Source organism: Lontra canadensis, unplaced genomic scaffold (genome assembly GCF_010015895.1).
Source record: "Lontra canadensis isolate GAN:19392208 unplaced genomic scaffold, GSC_riverotter_1.0 scaffold82, whole genome shotgun sequence".
NCBI lineage: Eukaryota > Metazoa > Chordata > Mammalia > Carnivora > Mustelidae > Lontra > Lontra canadensis.
This window is the reverse complement of record NW_022631076.1, coordinates 5,301,661-5,323,323: the sequence shown is the minus strand read 5'-3', so window position 1 is coordinate 5,323,323 and position 21,663 is coordinate 5,301,661. Positions and strand designations below refer to the sequence as shown.

At 34.8% G+C, this 21,663-nt stretch overlaps 1 protein-coding gene and 1 non-coding gene across 3 annotated transcripts in view; one reads left to right on the top strand and one right to left on the bottom strand.

The window, feature by feature from the left end:
- Nucleotides 1-21,663, top strand: part of DCC (DCC netrin 1 receptor) — a 1,110,025-nt gene that overhangs the window by 902,655 nt on the left and 185,707 nt on the right. For both annotated transcript variants that reach the window (XM_032882476.1, XM_032882475.1), the window contains exon 13: nucleotides 17,412-17,553. In XM_032882476.1, coding sequence (XP_032738367.1) covers nucleotides 17,412-17,553 — 142 coding nt within the window. The remainder of the gene's footprint in view (nucleotides 1-17,411; nucleotides 17,554-21,663) is intronic.
- On the bottom strand, nucleotides 19,610-19,716 carry LOC116882265. The gene has a single exon (XR_004385601.1). It is a non-coding gene; the product is annotated as a U6 spliceosomal RNA (small nuclear RNA).

Sequence of the window (21,663 nt, the reverse complement as noted above, 5' to 3'; positions counted from 1 at the left end):
CATAATGGGGTTCATTATGCTAATCTACTTTTTGTGATGCAATTGTTTTGATAACATCTTTATTGAGATATAATCCATATACCATAGAATTTACCTGTTTAAAGTTATGCATGCTTCACCACAATTCATTGTATGACATTTGGCCATCCCTAAAAAAGCCCTCTACCCTTTAGTAGTCACCCCTCATTTCCCTCCTATCCTCTTCCTCCATCAGTCATAGGCATTCATTCTCTAATCTAATTTTGTCTCTAAGATGCACATTCCTGTAAATGAAATACAACATGTGGTCCCTTGTGTGTGGCTTCTTTCGATCAGTATAATTTTTCATGGTTCATCCATGTTGTAGCATCTATCAATACTTCATCGCTTCATATGGTCAAATAATATTACATTGTATGGATATGCTACATTTTGTTTATCTATTCAAAAGATGGTGGGCATTTAGATTGTTTCTACTTTTTTTTTTCTTGGTATTATGAATAATGCTGCTATGAACATTTGTGTATAAATTTTTGTGTGAATGCATGTTTTCCTTTTTCTGGAGAATACCTAGAAAGAAATTGCTGAGTCATAGTTAACGCTACAGTTAGCTTTTTGAGGAACTGCCAGATTATTTCTCAAAGCAGCTGCACCAATTTACATCCCTACCAGCAATGTATGAAGATTCTAATTTCTCCACATCCTCACCAATATTGTTATTATCTGTCTTTTAGATCATAGCCATCCTGGTGATTGTGTAATGATATACTACTCTAATTTTGTATTTGCATGGAACGTTTTATAATAGAATTGCAAAAAGGAAATAAATATCAAACTCTCTGTTTAAAACAGTCATTTGCACAAATATTTCATTTATGCTAAAGAAAAAAAAAAGGTTGTAAAAAACCTACCATAGCTTGTGCACCAACCTATTTTTTGAAGTCCTAAATCTTAAAAAAGAATATGATGTGATAGTATGAAAGTGTGGAGAATATATATTTTTTTAAAGTTTGGAGCAGTTGTTGGCTCTAAGTGTTGCTACAAATCCTCTCTGAGAATAGTAAAATGAAAACACATGGTATTTTGCACACCAGAATGTTTGCAACTATTACCTAGTTTTAAGATATTTTAGTTCAAAATTGACTTTTTCTTTTTAAAAGCCTGTGTTTGAAACAATTATGTTCCTTTTGTGGCTAAAAATACAGTCCAAGATCTCTTTTGAGGATGATTTTTTTTTTTAATTTTTATTTTTTATAAACATATATATATTTTTTTCCCCCAGGGGTACAGGTCTGTGAATCTCCAGGTTTACACACTTCGCAGCACTCACCATAGCACATACCCTACCCAATGTCCATAACCCCACCCCCCCTCTCCCAACCCCCCTCCCCCCAGCAACCCTCAGTTTGTTTTGTGAGATTAAGAGTCACTTATGGTTTGTCTCCCTCCCAATCCCAACTTGTTTCATTTACTCTTCTCCTACCCCATTAACTCCCCATGTTGCATCTCCTCTCCCTCATATCAGGGAGATCATATGATAGTTGTCTTTCTCTGACTGACTTATTTCGCTAAGCATGATACCCTCTAGTTCCATCCACGTTGTCGCAAATGGCAAGATTTCATTTCTTTTGATGGCTGCATAGTATTCCATTGTATATATATACCACATCTTCTTTATCCATTCGTCTGTTGATGGACATCTAGGTTCTTTCCATAGTTTGACTATTGTAGACATTGCTGCTATAAACATTTGGGTGCACGTGCCCCTTCGGATCACTACGTTTGTATCTTTAGGGTAAATACCCAGCAGTGCAATTGCTGGGTCATAGGGTAGTTCTATTTTCAACATTTTGAGGAACCTCCATGCTGTTTTCCAGAGTGGTTGCACCAGCTTGCATTCCCACCAACAGTGTAGGAGGGTTCCCCTTTCTCCGCATTGAGGATGATTGTTGATGGGTCTGTCTTATGCATGAAGAAGGATCAACATACCTTTCCATTTCTAAAACATGAATATTTAAAAAGCAGATTAGAAATGGGGCTCTATTGTTATCTGTTGTTACTTAGGATCTTCTTCCTTCTGCTTGTCGTTCTGATGGACAGTGGCTTATTCTGAAATATTTCCACATATCCAGGAAAATGGCAGATTAGTTACATTAAACAAACCATTAGTTAGCTTCTCTCCATATTGTATAATTTAAGAAAAATCTATTACCATTGCTTAAAATAAGAACATTAAAAATATTTCATTGAATTGGTTTTAATCTCATTTTTAATAGAAGTAATTATTCTGGAATTGTTTTATTCTTTTCTTTATAATCCAATGGTGTTCATGCAGGTATCATTTTAAGTAATCAGCCTTAGTGTAATCAGTAATTAAAATTATAGCCAACTACAGGTGCTGCTAATTGTTAATCAATTAGACACATAATGAATGCATATCTAATTGAAATACTGATTGAAGTATTGATAGTTACCCAGAGGTTTTGGTTTTTTTTTTTTTCAAAAATAAACTATATCTCTTACTGTTCTTAAATTAGAAGGAGTTATTGAGATGATGCTCCTAACTACTCTGAATAGCTTCTCTGAACTTTAGTGAGAAAATGGACCTGTTCTTTCTACATGTACAAATAAAATTGGTACAGTTGATCAGAATTGACCTGAGTGCCTGTTGAAAAGGTCTATGAATCTTAATTGGTTTATTAGCATATTAACAGGCAACATTTCTGCAGATGGTTCTGTGGGTCCTGAGTATCTGGATTTGGCAAATTCAAGGACAATTATATAGGAACCTAACAGTCATTAAACACTGATGGAATCCCTGTTTTGCCAGGAGGCTGCAGTTGGTATCACTGTCAGCCTGCTGATCAGTCTTTACAGGAATTAATTAGCTCACATATTTATAGCAATTTGGTAGTTATAATATCTGCATGACAAAAAAAAGATATAACATTTATTCTTTTTGAAAAAAAAATGATTGTTGAAGTTCACAAGACAGGCTAAAGCTTAGAAAAGAATATTTTGTCTATACCATCATAATTGAACATTATTTTGTACTTTCTAATCATTGAATCACATGAACAGAGGCATCTTAGCAAGAATAAGCAAAGACTGAGCAATACTGTTTGCATTTCATAATTCATCAAATAATGACCAATCTAATCAAAAGGCATAAACTCTGAATGTAAAGCCAGAATTTATTTAACCAAAAGGAGAGCCTCGTATGGTGTGTCTGTTAAGCTTAATAGACATAGTAAGTCCAATCTACCAACAGAATCATAGAATCTATCACTGAAAAGATCGTGCTTTTTAAGAAAAGTGTTTTACAAGATGGGATTGGGAGGGAGACAAACCGTAAGTGACTCTTAATCTCACAAAACAAACTGAGGGTTGATGGGGGGAAGGAGGTTGGGGGGGGGGTGGGGTTATGGACATTGGGGAGGGTATGTGCTATGGTGAGTGCTGTGAAATGTGTAAACCTGGTGATTCACGGACCTGTACCCCTGGGGATAAAAATGTATGTTTATAAAAAATAAAATTAAAAAAATTTTAAAAAGAAAGAAAAGTGTTTTAGGTGAATATGACTCTGTTCTAACAGCATGCCTAGAACATAGCAGGCACTCAGGGTGTTATTTCAATAAACTAATAAAGGAATGCACATAAATAATGGCAAGATTTGCTTTGGGTGTTAATCCAAAGAGAACAGATGATTATAAATCCAAAAAGTTTTTTATTGTCATTTTTAAAATCAGCAATGTAGTAATGAGAGCACTGAGCTCTCCATTATTCATATATCAATGATGTTTCAGGTGTAACAAGCACAGAATCCTCTCAGCTGCCATAATTCACTTGTTAGGCAAAATAAGAATTTCCAAGTATAATCTGGGATCAAGGGAAGAAATGTGAAAAACACACAAGTTTGAAATTTTACTGCATATTTAAGAATGTGTGAAAATCTGAATAAATACCATTTTTATCCAAAATAATAGAAATGGAAAACAGAAGAACTGCTCTTTTATTATTCCATCTAATTGTATGGTGTGTCATTTGTTAACACATTATACATGACCTTGTTTTTAGTCCAGCAACTCTGTTGATGCCTGGACATTCAGGGTTTGTATGTAAGTATAAATAATAAATTACATTATTGGTTTATCTTCTGGCTTTACCTGAACATTGAAATTGAGAACAGTTCCACTCACTCATTCTTAGAAGGAATATTTCTCCAACCTTCATTTCTAATAAGAGAGCAGCACGAAACACGTGACTCTGGAAGCAGCCAGCTGTTAATATGAGTTATGTGAATCTGACCTGTAATCTCACCTGACATTTAGAACTCAAATATTTTCCCTTATTTCTGCAACACAATTAAAATATTTAGTCTCACTTCATTTTATGAGACATAAATAGCTATGTAAGTACTCTGTAATTACTGTACATTGTAATAAATGACCTCATAAATACATTGTAATGTCCCATGTAATTACATGGTAAGTCATGTCTTTGAGATGGCTGCTCTGAGATTGAAAGCCTGCTGGTTTCAGAGATTAATTACTTAGGGCCTAATTTGACCGTTTACTTGAAGATATGCCACTGTTAAATAGCCACTTCTGCTTCTTTAAAGAAATTATTTTATAGTAGCATTTTTCCTTATTCAGTATAGACCCAGCTGTATATGTTTATCACTAAATATTGGACATTCCTAAATTTTAATGTACATTAAAACATAGAGGGCATTGTTCTGTATAGGGTGAGACTCATTTGCAATCATATTTATCCTATCAAACATCAGATAGAAATTATTTTTGTGATGAAGTCTCTGGTTTGTCACTAAAGCAATTTTTAGTATATAGTGTTATAAAAACTTTGGTTTTTATTCTCTTACTGAGCACTGTACAATCTTTAAGCTAATATTTCATTTTTTAAGAGACCATTTGGTATATTGTGATCATTTTAACATGAGTGCATTATTGCAATACTCTGAGTTCCTACTGGTTATTCTTGATAAATGCATTTTAACTCATATATTTAAAAAATTTCCTTTGGTATAAATCAGTCTTTAAACTCTTATCTCTTGCCTCAGTTGCTTAAATATTTGGTGAAATTAATTATTCTGAAGTTAAGTCATTCACCTTACTGCTCGAATGATATCTTGGTTTCCATGTTCTAAAACAAACCAACAAAAGAAGTAAGAAATAAGTGGATATTGTATTTTCTGCCTTAAATTGTATATTGGTCTATTTTCTTGTGCCTTTGAAGGGTATAATTTTATATATAACTCTGCCGATGTATTTGTGTTCTGGCTTTCCAAACTCTACGTCCTGCATCAAGGCTATTACATTGTTTTTAGTAGTTTTATTTAGTAGAAATGAATAGTCTGAGAAAGGACCTAGTGATCTGAAAGAGTTAATGAGCCTCCCTAAACATCCAGCTTACTTCCAGGGAAAGACTTGGGTACTGGAGAATAAAGTCTATTGATACTGACAAATTCTGAAATGTATTACTCGTAAGATCGCTTTATCATGAACTCCAGGGAACAACCAAATTGCTTTATCGTAATGGAATTTTGTAAAAATGTGAATACCTCCTAGAAATTACATTTCCAGTTTCTAGGACCTAGAATAAAACAGGCCTGGCTACTAGACTATGCATAGCAAATTATCATGTGTAAAAAAAAAAAAAATGCTCTTTTAAATCCAAGAAATTAAAAAAAAAAAAAAAAAAGATGCTAGATACATACCAATTCTACCCTTCTTTTTTTATTCCCTTTAGTGTGGACGATAGTGTGTATTTGGGAGTGATTTTCTTGGTTGGCTTAGAAACATAAAGTTAATTTTATTTAGTTGGCCAAGGAAGCTTGGCTAGCAGGAAAAAATAATTGATTTTTCCTCATTTTCCATCCAGTAATAGAGACCATGCATAGTTACATACCTGAGAATCACCTCCAACAGGGCTTTCGTAATCAATGGAGAAAGCACTGTTTCTATGGGTCACTCAAAATATGCCAAAATCTACCATAACAGAACCACCTCTTTACACATTCAGTGAATGGTTTTTGAGAGGCAAAGCAAGTTGTTTTCCAGGGAAATGTAATCTAGTTGTTGTGATCAGTTGAAGTGTTCCTGAAGATAATTCTGCCTCTATAAGAATCATTCATTCATTTATGTATTTTTATGTCTTCGATACACAATCATATGAAGCCAAAGTGACCTGATAACTCAAGAATGGTAAAAGGAAAAAAAAATTTAAAACAAGAGTAGAACTTTGTATTTTGCAGTGTTTTTATGTTTCTGAACTCTTCCTCACTGATTACCCCTCAACAATTAGATGAGTGAAAGAGTGGTCTTGTGATCTACAATCCATGCAGTTAGGTCAATGATTCCTGATGTCACTTAGCAAATTAATGAAAAGCTGAGAGTAGAACAGTATGCTTTCTCTCATCCATCTTATTATACTTATTGAATATCTTTTATTTACAAAATATTATTGTCTCTCTAAATGGCAGTTTAGGGCTGCATACTAGACAGAACATCCAGTAAGGTTTTTTTAAGCATGGGTTGTAAGAATTAAGGAGCTCTCAAGTATATTTCCATTTACCCATGCCTAGGATTTAAGCTTTATTTAACATTTGGAGTTAATTCTTAAATAGATGACTAGTATATATAGAATAGGTATGCAAATTTGGGACCAGAGTTGAATTAGTGACACCATTGGAAAAGAGTCTGTGGACCACACTGGGCTGTTGTCCCCTTTTCTTCTGACTGACTTTTGTGCCTCATCTTTATATTACAGAGGAAATATTTTTTTAGATATTGTTCTGAAAGTATCCAAAATACTAACTTACCAGACTGCCCAATTACCGGTATAACATGGATGCCATCTGTCTCCATGGACAGTGATGGATAGATGCTCTTACAGTGTAGGTTTGGAAACCTATTTGACCTTAATTTACTGGTTCAATTCCCCTATGCTACTAAAATGAAGTAGGTTAGATAAGTGATTAGTTTCCCTCTTTTTCCTTGGAATTGTGAAGGTTGAGCTCTCAGAATTTGATTAAAGGAACAGGGAAAGTGGTGGCTTGTCAATTTCCCAGCATCAAATTAAATTTAGCCCAGTTTACTTTAACTAAGAAATATAAAAATGGAACACATAAGAAATAGAACATATTCCAGATGCCATTTCTTAGTGTGTGCAGTTTTTGGTTTTTGGTTTTTTGGTTTGTTTGTTTTTTTGTTTGTTTAGTTTTATATGTGTGCATTTTCTACACCTAAAAAAGACAGTTCTGTGGGATGAATGGGTGTGGAATTCAGATCCAGTGTCAGGAGGGCTGTGCCCCTAAATCAGGAGTAAGGAAGGTAATTAGGGATGCTCCTTCAGGAAGACTGGTCACAGTAGCCAGAAAACAGAGCGGTAAATTGAAGCTGTACCCAGTGGGTGCAGTCAGAAAGGGCTGACAAGAATTTCCAAGCACTGAATCAGAAGACCAAGAGGCTTGGGCAGTTCAGAATGTGAAAGCAGGGAGTGCCTAGATTCAGAGAGATGAGTAACAATTGTCGGGGAAGTCTGCCAGCCTCAGAGATGCACAAAAGAGGAGGTGCTGGAGGACTCACTCTTGGGGGTTTTGGAAGAACCAGGCAGATTACCAAGGTAAGAGAATACTGACAGAGATGCAGCATCCTTACCTCCTGACTGGAGAAACCCAATCACTAAAAACTAAGAACCAACCAAAGTGAATTTGTGATATGATTTGAAGTTGAGCAGCCTGAGAAAAAAAATCCCAATGTGGCTTAGCACAACATAACCAGGAATAGGATTTTTCAGAGTATGTCAAGCGGGGTTTAATCCTCGGGGAGGAGACCCACTGGCACTATCTATGGGGAGCCAAGGGCCACCAGGGCAGAGATAAAAGGAAGACTATTTTACAACTAAGCTAACCTATTGAAGAAATGTCCTTATCATTTCAAAGCCGTCAAACAAGATCACAACAGCCTAGCTTTCCTCATTTTTTAAATAAAAGCAATGGTTCTTCTCTGAATTTAGGACATAACATTTTATTTAAAGTGGAATATTTTTCAATTTGTGTATAAACATACTTTTATTATTGCACAAATATTTAACTTAGACTTGAGTGATACTAACAGACTTCACTCTGGAAATGTGTCACACGAAGTACTTGCTAACATGGCTTTATGTCATTTTGGATAACAGTTGCCTATATGAACTCAAGAAACCAATTTTAGTATGCTACCCAGTTTTCTAACTTCACTTATCACAAGAGATTGCATATTTATGATAGTGAAGTAAAAAACATGTGAACATGCATATTTATGATAATGAAGTAAAAACAACCTGCAAGAACAGTATATAACTGCAGGAAAAATATATATAAACCTTCATAATATTTTACTGACATTTTATCAAATCCATACTCGGTTAGTCCCTTAAAGTGTATAGGTTTATAAAGAGCCAAAACACATTTTGGAAATTTTTCACCCAATGATATATATAAAAAATTTTAAAATACTCTTTAACTAGTGAATTAAGTTCTATTTCAGTTTGAAATTCAATTTAGTTTATTTCAGCACCAATAAAATATTTACCAAGTATTTAGATAAATATCAAAGGTTAAATATTAAATGTTGTTATTGTATAGTTTCGATATTATTAAGATAACATTTATTCTAAGTGATAAAATTAGAAAATGCCCTTCCCAGCATTAACTAGAATATCATTAATATGGGTAGCTTCGTTTCTCTATTTTCTGTGAGGTGTCATTTATTAATACTACTAGAAGGTCTAGGAAACTTTTTTTTTTTTTCCTGGAAGTGGATTGTTTTTCAGACAGTCTTATCCCAGTAAATGCATCATCATCTACTGAGTTGCTTCTGCCAGAAACTTGAGTCAATATTGATGACTTTTCCTTCTCCACACCTGATATTCAATGAATCACGGTGTCCTGTCAAGTCTACCTCCAAAAATACACACAGCATTTCTTCATTTTTCCACATTCCTCTACTCTCTATTGTATTCCACAATCTCTTCTTTTCCACCTATGCCAGAAGGTTCTGTGGCCTACCCCAAGAAATGTGAATCACACTCTACAGAGTAAATTGCTCTGTAAATATTCATGGAAGGAAAGGATTTTAAGAAGTGTTGTTAGGTAACTTCTCTCTCTCGATGCTGTTCACGTGCAGAAGAAAAGTTGTTGAGTCAATGTCCAAGTGAGTAGGTCCACATTTGGGGAGCATTACTGATAGACAGGGTCTTGCTTCGGACCTTTGTCTACTTCTGCCTTTATTTCCCCCCTCTCTGTCTTTTAAACTCTTAACCTCTTGCCTCACTCCTTTTCTCTTAACACCTTCTCTCCTTTGAAGTTCCAAGCATGTTCCCATCATCTGCTTTAATCCACACCACAACCCTTTAAGGTAGGTTTTTCTTCTATTGCAGATGAGAAAACCGACTCAGAGAACTTTAGCAGCCCATCTCCTGATAAGGAAGATAATGCATATGGGTGTGAGCAGGGTGACACCTGGAAGCAGGGGGATCAGTTAGTGAGCTGTGGCAATATTCTGGGCCATAATTAAGGTCTGAGTTAGGACAGTGGCAGAGGGAATGTAACTAAGGAGATAGATAAGAGATACAATAAAAAGAGGTTCTTTAAAAGTGCCGATGGCACTCTTTAATAAAAAAGTATAGGCTGTCATGAGTATGGAAAGCATATTTCTTTCTTCATGCAACATGAGATTCAACAAGTCACCAGAAATACAGGACAGAAATAAGGAGCAAAGTTCAAAACTTATTTTCAATTAAGTGTCAATATCCTTGGATTCCTGCTGTTTTGGCCAAGGCATTCTTATTTGCTGGAAGGACCTTCTTTCAAATGGTACCCTTCAATTCCCTTCTATGGGAATGCTATCCAGATGAAACCATTAAAAAAAAAAAAAAAAAAAAAAAAAAAAAAAAAGTCTTTCCTACAGTCCCTGAATATGTTTGGAATGGGGCCTGTCTTCCTCTACAGTACATTCTAGAGAGAGTAAAGCAGAAGGTCAGTGTCCCGTGGGATATGTGGAATTAAAAACAAGAGCTTATGAAATGTGACTTCAGAGAAAAATTTGGGGTGGCAGGCATATCAGGTTTTTTTTTTTTCTGTTTTGTTACTTACTACTCATATGCTAGAGTGAAAGAAAAGTAAAGAAAGGAATTAATGGAGCCCATAAAAAGGATAATACCACATCACCAAATGGAATAGGGTTATCTCAAAAAGTTAGAAAATAATGGCCAGGGAAATCTATTCTTTTCGATCAGTGAACCTAACTGCTCCTACCATGCTAACTTGGAAACAAATTCATTTTTATGATAATCAAAAAGGAGATGGAAGGATTTGGGGAAGCTGAATTTTACAGTTCTTCTTTTATTTCAAATCTGGAGAAAAAAGTGAAATTAATCCTTGATTCGAGATAGAACACTGGCAACAGATTGAAAAGGATTAATTTCACCCTCTCAAGTAATGAAAGAACCAAAAGTCAAGTCACAGCTATTAGAATGGATTTTTCAAATGCCAAAGGTCATGTGTTAAGTATTTTTAATAAAAATAATTACCAGGCTTACCCATGAAGACTAGGTACAAGAATGTTCCCATAACAGTGACAGCTTTAGGTGGCTTTGTGGGGGAACAGGCAATGAAGTCTGACCTACTAAACACTGACAACAAATCCTATACAGAAAATAAGATACGTTATGCCATTGAATATGAAAAATTTACTGAATACTTTCAATGAACGTTCCAAAACAATATAATTTAGGATATCCAGCCACATCTACAGAAGGAGAAACTGCAAGGAAAGAATTTGACCATTTGAGACTTTGCCATCTGCTGGTTCTTGCTTGAAACCAACGAAAAGCATAAAAATTGTTAATAAACTTAGCTGCTGCCCATCTATGAGAATGAATACAAGTGACAAAATTACTTCCAAAGATGAATGATAACCATTGAGGGGCTTTGTCTCCAGGCATGTAGAGTGTATAACTGATTCTATTAATTAATTGCTGCTAGACATCGATATTAAGGTATTGGCTATGTGGGAATAATTTATACAATCACTGAAAATCCTCAAATATGATCAAGAAAAATTATTATCTGTCAAAAACTAAGTATTACTCATGTAATCATTAGTATAATTAAGTTCCCCAGGCTTAGCAAGTGATTTGTAGACATACTAAAGCATAATCATTCTCCTTGTTTCAATATGTGCATTGGGATTAGGGTCATTTATAAGACTTAAAAGAGGTCACTCAACAAAGACACACAGCAAAGTAGTAACTGGAAATCATAAGCTTCTACCTCTTGGTCAAAATTTAATGTTTTCTTTTGTATTTTTATTTTCTATTTGAATTTGCTTTTGATTTTAAAAAATAAATTTGTAGTCTATAGAAAATAACCCTTTTTGATTTGCCAGGGGCCACTTATGGGAAGCTGATTGGATGTATTAAAAATTAATTATTTAAATTCAGATTTTATTTCTTTCAAGAATATTTTGTAGGGGCATTTAGGTGAGTAGAATTGCCAAGTAGAAGTTCTATGATTATTTTAGTGTAAAATAATAAAAATATTAGGCTCAAACATTAGATAATCTTTCTGTGATAGTACAAGATGACTTCTATCTATCATTTAACTCTGTGCCTCAATTTCCTTTTTTGTAAAATTGTAAAATGGTAATAATATCTGTCACGGCTACCTTGAAGCATTGAAAAATAAAAGTAAGATAAGTAGTGGATTGTAAATATAAGGTATGATTCTTCATCAAATCTGGGTTTCTTTGCTAGTTTCTAAAACACTTCAGAATAACACATCCACATATGTGCATTTACATGTGGGGGGAAGGGGTGGAGAAAAAAGGAAGGTGAGTGTATATGTATTTAAGGCTATATATTCTTTGGGGTCCAGAGACATTATATTACTATTTTTTCACTAGTTTGTCTCTTTAGCCAAACGCTGTGAATGAGCACACTTATCAAACATATGTCTGCTTGGCATGTTCCAAAAGACTTTTAACTTTTTTTCCAATCTACATTTCCATTACATTGTCCTATATGTCCCATTGGCTCTAGCCATTAAGAGATTACTTGACCTTCACTTGAAAGTGCTGCTGTACATTGTCATGAAATCTTAAGCTTCCTCTTGATATCCTCTTTGTCTTACGTATCTTTTCTATCCCCTCCATAAAGTCTTACTCATATTTGAAGTCTTTCTTGTTTCATATGTGAAGTCTTTCTTGACAACATGAGACAGTTAATTTCTCCTTCTCTTGTATTTCCATTGTATTTTCTGGGGCTCTCTGTTTTAGTATTTAACACTTTGTATATTCATCGAGCTTACATGTCTATATCCTCAGCCACAATGGATATACCATGACTTACCTGGATGTTTCTATAGTCCCAAGATAGTGTTTGCTACACAGCAGAGATGCAGTTAATATATTTTGAATGAATAATAACTGTATGAATTAGACTCTCAGCCTCTTGAACTCCCATGGGAGGCAATATTAAATAGTAAAGAATACCAGTTTCAAAATCAGATTATATCAGTTCAAATCCTGCCTCTATCACTTGGTGGTCATATAGGTTCAATGTACTTACTTCTCTGTGTCCTAATCTATGTGATTGTACAAAAATGGTGGCAACAGACCTTAACACAGGGTCATTGTGAGGATTAAAAAACCTAACTGACTTGGATATATAGGATGCTTAGACCATTCCCAGGTCTATAGTAAGAAAACATAATATTGTTAACAAGTATTTTTAAGAGTAGCATTTAGTTTGTCACATTTAAAGGGTAATGAGGGTTAGATAAATGATCTTAGTAGTGTTGTACTCTTTCAGATATAGTTTAACTTAAATCATCAGATTAATTCTATTCATGTAAGTTCCCCCTAAAATTATTAAAATGTATTTGTTGTATATTTACACTTGATCCTTATTATTTTCAGAGTCTGAATTTGCAGATTCACCTACCTGCTAAAATATATTTGTAACCCCAAATTAATACCCACAATATTTTTCCAGTCATTTGCAGACTTGTACACACACTGAACCATGAAACAATTGGAATCTCCAGAAGAACACATTCCCAATTGAGGTTGAACAAGGAGAAATTTCTTGTATTGTAACCAAGTGTCCTTTCTGTGGTCAAATAAATGCCACTTTCTTCTTTTGCATTTATTCATTTACTTTTGCTTTCTGTTGGTGATTTTACTATTTAAAATGCTCCCCAAGCATAATACTGAAGTGCTACTTAGTATCACTTATTGAGTGAGACCGCAATGTGCCTTAGGGAGAAAAATCCATGTGTTAGATAAACTTCATTCTGGCATGAGTTATAGTGCTATTGGCCATGAGTTCAATGTTAATGTGTCAACAATATTGGATAAGATGTCTTTAAGCAGAAATACACCTAAAACAAGGTTATGTATTGATGAATTGACAAAAATGTAAACAGAGGCTCATAAGAACCTAAACCTGTATTTTCGCTAGGAGTAGTATTACCATATTTACAAATTCAGTGTTTGAGGCAACGTTATAGAACATGGCTACTGCAAGTCATGAGAATTGTCTGGCATGTCATTGACATTTTAAAAATGCTTAGCCAGTAACTGACTTTACACAATTTTTTAAATCCTTTTATAAAGGCACTTAGTCATTTGTAGAGCAAGAGCTAATTTATAGTAATCTAAAAGGAGGGGCTTTGATTTCAGTTCCTCTGGAGAATAGTGCCCTATGTCTGCTACTTCCACATGATTGAAACAATATCAAAGTCTTCAGCCATTGTGGGCCAGGGACTCAGAAATCCATTCCCTGACTTTGTGTCTGGCCTCCTTCTGACAGTCATTCATTTCTACCACCTCAAAAGAACAACATCAAATGTTTATTTTAAAAATTAATCTAGGGGCCTGGATAGTTCAGTCGGTTAAGTATCCATCTCTTGATTTCAGTTCGGTCATGATCTCAGGGTCATGAGATCAAGCCCTGCGACAGGCTTCATGTTCAGTACGGAGTCTGTTTAAGATTCTCTTTCTCCTTCTTCCTCTGCCCCCCACCACTCTCTAAATAAATAAATAAATAAATAAATAAATAAAATCTTTAAAAATGATTAATTTAAATGTTCATCAAAGTGTTACATGCACATTATTTTTTCAAACAGGCTTGCAACTAAAACTAATAGACTCTTCCCTTACCAAACCCTGCTCCCATTCCCTCCAGATTCCCATGTTCATCACTCTTTTTTTTTTTGTCACTCTTTCTTTTCTGGAATTTACCTTCGTGTTTTTTAATAATGTCCTCAGGTAGCTGTCCCTCAATTTCTTTGCTTTAATTCCCCAGTTTTAGATCTCACCTGCTGGTTTATTTTTATGTCAGTACTTTGCACTCTTTTACGTCAGTACTTTGCACTCTTTTACAATCCATCCCTATTCCCCTTCACCCAACATCTTCCCTTTTTTCTCCTCCTACTCTTCTTTCTCCTCCTCTTTATTTTCATTCTAGTCCTTCTTCTGCTCAGAGGTATAATTAATTAAAGTAAAATGCACAAATCTTCAGTGTTTATTTCTATGATTGTATTATTTTACTGGAACTGCCATAGCAAACCCCACAGATGAGGAAACCTAAACAAACCCAGTTACTCATTTTCTTAGAGCTCTAGAGGCTGGAAGTCAAAGTTCAATGTATCAGGAGAGTTTTTTCTCCCAAGCCCTCTCTCCTTGACTTACAAATGACTCTCTTCTTCCACTCTCTTTACATTGTCTTCTTCTGTGTGTGTCTCTGAATCTCCAATTCTTTTTTTTTTTTTTAAGATTTTATTTATTTGACACAAAGTGAGAGAGATCACAAGTAGGCAGAGAGGCAGGCAAAGAGAGAAGGAAGCAGGCTCCCTGTCCTATATGGGTCTCTATCCCAGGACCCTGAGATCATGACCTGAGCCAAAGGCAGAGGCTTTAACCCACTGAGCCACCCAGGTGCCCCATGAATCTCCATTCCTTATAATGACATTAGTCATATTGGATTAGGTCTCATGCTAATTGGCCTCATTTAACCTAGTAATTTCTTCAAAATCCCTACCTCCAAATACACTCAAATTCTGAGGTATTGGGGATTAAAACTTTTGAATTTAGAACAGGGGCACAATTGACCCCATAATGATATATTTTGACAATTATATCCACCCATGTAACAAACGTGAAATAAAGATGCAGAATATTTCCATCGCACTGAAAAGTCGCTTTCTTCCCATAGCCAGTCAGTCCCCCAGTACAACTGCCATGAGCAGCAACTGCTGGTCTGCTTTGTATTACTATAAATTAGTTTTGCCTATTCTTGAACTTTATATGATGAAATTGTATAGTATGTACTCTTTTGAGCTTATGTCTTATTATTTCCAATCTTTTATCATATTAAATTTTTCTTTACTGAATTCCTGAGAATTCCTTCTTTTTTCCATTTTAGATTCTCCATTTCTTGGATTTCTTACCTTTTTCTTTCTGTTTGCACTCTCATTTTCCTGAAGCACACCCTCATTAGTCTCCTGATAAAGGGAATGGAGATGGATATCATTGAAACCTTGTATTTCTGAAAAGTCACTATAGTTGTACTTATATAAGCATACATTCTTATACTTGTGTTGTATTTTCCTTACAGTTGGTAGTTTGTTTGTATAGCCTTGGAAGTCCAGGTTTAAAATACTTTAGAATTAGAATTTTGTAAGTACTGGTCTGTTGTTTCTAACTTTAAATGTTGAGAAATCCTACTCCTCACTATTTTTACTCCTGATCATTTTTTATGTGACCTGCTTTTTGTCCTCCATTCTGGAAACGTTTGGATCCTCTCTCCCCATGAGGCTGTAGTGTTTCACAGTAATGTGCCTTAAGGTAGTTTTTTTTTTTTTTTTCATGCATGATGTCAGACATTCCATAATCCCCTTTAGACTAAAGTCTCAAATTTTCTAGTTCTGTAAGTTTTTTATTTCAGGGGAGGGTTCTTGTTTGTTTTTTTTTTTTTTTCCTTCAGTAATTTTCTGCCTTCTATTTTTCCTATTTTTTTTTTCATTATTTCATCTTATTAGTTGGATGTTGGAAATTATGGACTAAACCTCTAATTTATTTTCTCTCCAAATTTCTATGTTCATTTTTTTTTTTACCCACTAAATTTTAGGGGATTTCTTTTAATTTATCTTCCAGTTTATTTGTTGAATATTTAACTGATGCAACCAAATTACAAATATCATAATATTTTAAAAGAATCTTTTTATATTTTCTGTATTTTTTATTCCTTTCACAGATGCACAGTCTTCCCTTAGATTATCTGGGTATTAATAATAGGTTTTTGGATCCCTTCTCTGCTCTAAGCACCGGTGCTGTTTCCTTCAAGGGCCATTATGTTCTTACGTATTTTTTTCCTTTTTTATAGTAAAGGCTTTTTTCTAAATGTCTGATAGTCTTAAATTTTTGGTTTACATTAAAATGAAATAGGTACTAAAAATTGATTGCAACGTGCAAATTCTAGTGCACAAGTTCAGTTATTAAGTGGGAACCTCATTATTAAGGGATTAATCAGAAATCTGGCTGTTGTTTTCTCTAGAACCTAACTTAAAATTCTCTATAGAGAGTTATTACCTGATATTCTGCCTGGGGAATATACACCTGCTTTTCACTGCTCTGACTTCAGAGGAAGAAAGAAGACTTGGGTGTCTTTGACTTAATAAGTCAAAAATAAGTCCCTTGCCCTCATCTCTTCTCTCCTCTCTGCCTCCTATTTCTGAATCTGTGGATTCTGTTTCAATATCCCTAGAGAATAAAACTGCCAGCTACTCCCAGATCACTGAGGGTTAGTAGATTGATTTTACTGAATGTGAGTAGGATTCTCAATCCATCTTTTATTTCAACACCATGCTTCAGTCTTGTCTTTCAAGGTACTTAGGAAGCAACAATTTCTAGTCCTCCCTGAACTTTGTCATGTAAATCACCTTATTTTTCATTAATATCTCTTAAGGGGTAATTTAGGTTTCATCTTTCTCCTTTTACTCAGCCACCACACTTCTTTCAGTTTGCACCTCTTAAATATTTGTTAACATCTCTTATCCATTAGATTCCTATTCTCTATTTCCTTATAGGTTTATACCCTTTAGAATATTTTACTGTCATTCTAGTGGCATTTACAAAGAAGAGGCGATAATGCATGTAATCAGTCGAATTATATATTTTTGTCAAAATCATACGAAGAGGAATACTGTCAGATAGTGAGAATGGCTTTAATTTGGTTCTGTGGGGTAATCCCTAGCACTTCTTGCCTCTCTACTTTATTCACACTTAGGTTTGGGTCATTTCTTTGACCCCATCCTGTCGTCCTTACTCTCTCCAATGTTTTAATTTACATCTATTATTTTGCAGAGTATCAAAGTAAGCTGGCTGCCTCCTCCATCAGGCACACAAAATGGATTTATTACTGGCTATAAAATTCGACACAGAAAGACGACCCGCAGGGGTGAGATGGAAACGTTGGAGCCCAACAACCTCTGGTACCTTTTCACAGGTCAGCGTTCTCATGGTGTAATGTTGCAAGGTTTTGATGAACTAAATGCTTTAGAAATAAAATATACTCTCACTTCAAGGAAACATTCTTTGTTGTTGTTATTGTTGTTGTTGTTTTTCCTGACAGGTGACATTTATGGGTCTGAACAAAAATAAGCTTTATATTCTTAACTAGATATTCTCTGTAATGCTTTCAGTACATGTTTTGCCTCTGGATCATGATCTTAATAAATGTATCGATTTTTTTTTTATCCACATTTATCCAGCAATGCTTCTCAGCATTGCTGATTCAACATAGCTTCTCTTGTTAAATAACTTTTAACTTTTTAACTAATAACCTTAAAAAACCATCTAATCAAATGGTCCCAAGTTTAAGATACTTTGATCCCTCTTCCCCTAATCTCCAGCATTGAGGATGGGTTTGGAAAATGTAGAGAAGTGTAGTCTGGGAAATAAAGACTGTTCTACTTTCCATAAACATAAAAGTAAATTCACTTTTGTAGCAATATTGGTGTAACTCATAGTAAGTAAAACTTCTTCATGAAAATGAGACCCAGTTTCTGTGCTGTAGTTAAAGAACATGCATTTTATTTTATAAAATTAATAATCATGTGCTTATTTAATTTTAACTATTAAAACCTTTAATTCATGTCAGGCCAGGTTCCCAGAAAACAGAGCCTGAGGTATGCTTTCAACATAATGCCTCTTGGGGGGTGAAAGCCCAGGAAAGCACCAGTGAGGGAAGAAAGAAAGTGAGAAGGGGCGATGAGAAATCAATGATGGTGACATATCATTGAGCTGGCCACAAGTTTAGAGTAAACAGACTTCACTTGGCCTCCCAGGGTGTCTCCTCGGAGGCCACAAGAAGCACTATGTATCACAGTCAGTGGCTGGATAGGAAGCCCATCATTGGTCAAAGTCCACCAATAGGCTATTATCTATTCTGTATCTCCAAACAGCACCTGAGAAGTCAGAGCATCTGGTGAGTATGCAAATATGGAGTTCTCTCCTTGTCAGTGAGTACCTTATATGGTAGTTGCTTGGTTTAAGGTAGCAACGGTACTCAACGCCTGATAGCTCTAAGAAGAGCATGAGCTATTGCCAGGGACTTGGGAAGCAAAGCGTATAGCAGTGGCTTGTGATAGGAACTGGTGGGTTAAGTTGAGGAAATCTGGAATGGCACATAAACTGGGTCCAGGAAAATATACAAACTGGAATTCATAACTTATAGCTAATAGATAAAGTAAACTATCACTGCAAATGAGAAAAGGTGAAAATAACCCGTTATTTACTCCTTTCTCTATTTCAAGTACTCAATAAATTTTTATTTGAAATCATAGTGTGTACACACACACACACACACACGCCCCATACATTTTAAGCTGCTTATTCAGCCCACAAGCTGAGACTTGATCAAAACCTGCTTTTTCCCGTCAGTTTTTTTTTTTCCCTTTTATGCCTATAAAATTTTAGCATAATGGTGAGAATTCTTCCATGGTAGATTGTCAAAAATCACTTTACTTGTTTTATATCTGGACGAAATCTCTTAAGCAGGTATTATTGTCTGTAAGCAGAAGTTACGACACTCTACCACATCATTTAAAAAGCTTAAGAAAAGCCAAGACCCTAAGTCTTTTTTCCTGATGAAATTACAGGAAGAAGGTAACAATAACCGAAGTTGAGGTGAGGCATATGTGCTCAATGGGATACTTAGTACGACATGTCATTTATTTTGAAAGAAATCGCCAAGATTGAAAAAATCTTGCTGAAAGTTTTAAGTATAATTCCCAAGATATAATACTAGACTAGAAGAAGAGCCTCTAAGGATAATTGTATCCAAGCACCCCAATTTTATTGTGGTATAATTATCATATGTCTCTGTATAAGTTTAAGGTGTACAATGCAATGGTTTGACTTTTGTTTATTGTGAAATGATTGCCACTGTCGGTTTAGTTAGCAATCATTATCTCAGATAGATACAACAAAAAGAAAAAAAAAATTTCCTTGTGATGAGGACTCCTAGGATCTACTTTCTAAAAATTTTGATCTGTATCATATAAAATGTGGAATGCATCCAGAATTTGCAAGTCATCCTCATACAGAGGCTGTGCTAATATTCTCTGTATTACTCCGGTTTTAGTGTATATGCTACTGGAGCAAGCACCATGCCTTAGTTTTTAGTAGATATTGACATTTGAAGTCCTGAAACCTTTTTTTTTTTTTTAATTTTTCTTCTCAAAAGGAAAAGGTGAAAAATATTTTTAAAAATGTTAGAGAATAATTACTTAAAGGATGAATGTTCTGATTGAAAAACTAAGGATTGGATACTCAATTTATAGAACTATAAAAAGCCAATATGCATGATAAAATGTTCAAATTCAGTAGAGAAATGCAAATTGAAACAAAAATGAGTTAGCACTTTCCTTTGATTAATAAAGATATAAAGGAATGATGATACCTTGTTCTGGAATGATGATGCCTTGTTCTTCATTATTTCTGAGAGAAATAATGAATACTCATATATTTCTGTGGGCCAGAAGATTCTGGAATCTCTCTGGAAAGCAATGTGGAGATATGTATTATACACAGGTATAAATATGTGTGTGTGAGAGAGAGAATGGGAGAGAAAAAGAGACAGAGATCTTCATAGATATATGATCTAAGTTTTTTTTTTTTATTGAAGATTTTTATTTATTGATTTGACAGAGAGAGATCACAAGTAGACAGAGAGAGAGAGAGAGGGAGAGAAGCAGGCTCCCTGCCGAGCAGAGAGCCCGATGCAGGACTCAATCCCAGGACCCTGAGATCATGACCCAAGCCAAAGGCAGTGGCTTAACCCACTGAGCCACCTAGGCGCCCCTATGATCTAAGTTTTCTACTAAGAATTTATTCCAATTCTGAGCCATATTTTCTGTGAAGTTTTTAACTATAAATAAGTTCATTGTACTATTACTTTAATACCCAATTATAAGAAAAAAAGACTTCAAGTATCCAAATATAGGCAGTTTCCTAAAATGCTACATCAAAATAATATCATGGAATACTGTAGATCTATTGCAAATGATATAATGTAAAACTATTAAATAACATGTTAAATATTTAAAACATACTGTTAACGTGAATAACTAAACTCTAAATCAACATTAATGTATGAGCCCATATTTATAAATAAAAAATGAATTGGTAGAAAAGTATTTAGAGTAACATATATACCAAAATATTGATAGCGATTGTTATTTATATAACAATAAAATATGTATTTTTAAAATTGTATATATAAAATGAAAAAATTCAAGACTCTAGTGTCGTATTATGTCATATCATGTCATATCATATGTCATGTCATATCATACCAAAATTGAAAATTCCTACCACTGAAGCCAATTCCATGTCCACTGAACAGCTAAATGACAAGTGGTCCAGAAAATAAAGAATAGTAGCCCCACAGCCTAGAGAAACTGCTGGCATGAAATGTTTAGTAATTATATTTGTGGCAAATAAAATTTAATACATTCAACTCAGTATTTTTTTTTTTTTTAAGATTTATTTGTTTGTCATAGAGAGAGCTCAAGCAGGCAGAGTGGCAGGCAGAGGCAGAGAGAGAAGCAGGCTCCCTGCTGGACAGGGAGCCCAATGTGGAACTCAATCCCAGGACCCCGGGATCATGACCCGAGCCAAAGGCAGTGGCTTAACTGAGCCACCCAGGCGTCCCCATTCAACTCAGTATTATCAAAGATTCTGACTCCCTAAATATACAAACTTTTAGGATCTTTACTCTACAGAAAGTGAAATCATTAAAAAAACGAAAAGGGCAAAAAGTTTGTAATAAAGGCATCATCAAGGATGGTTCCTTCTGGAGTTTCTGAAGAAAAACTCATCCATGTTTCTCTCCTAACCTCTGCTGGTTGCTGGCAATTCTTGTCATTCTTTGGCTTATAGATATGCCTCACCTAACTCTGCATAAGGACACCAGTCATTGGATAGACCCCCACTATAAATCCAGGATGGTTTCATCTCAAGATCCTTGACTAATTATATTTATAAAGATCCTGTTTCCAAGTAAGGTCACATTCTGAAGTTCCAAGTATACATGAGTTTTGAGGTGAGCATG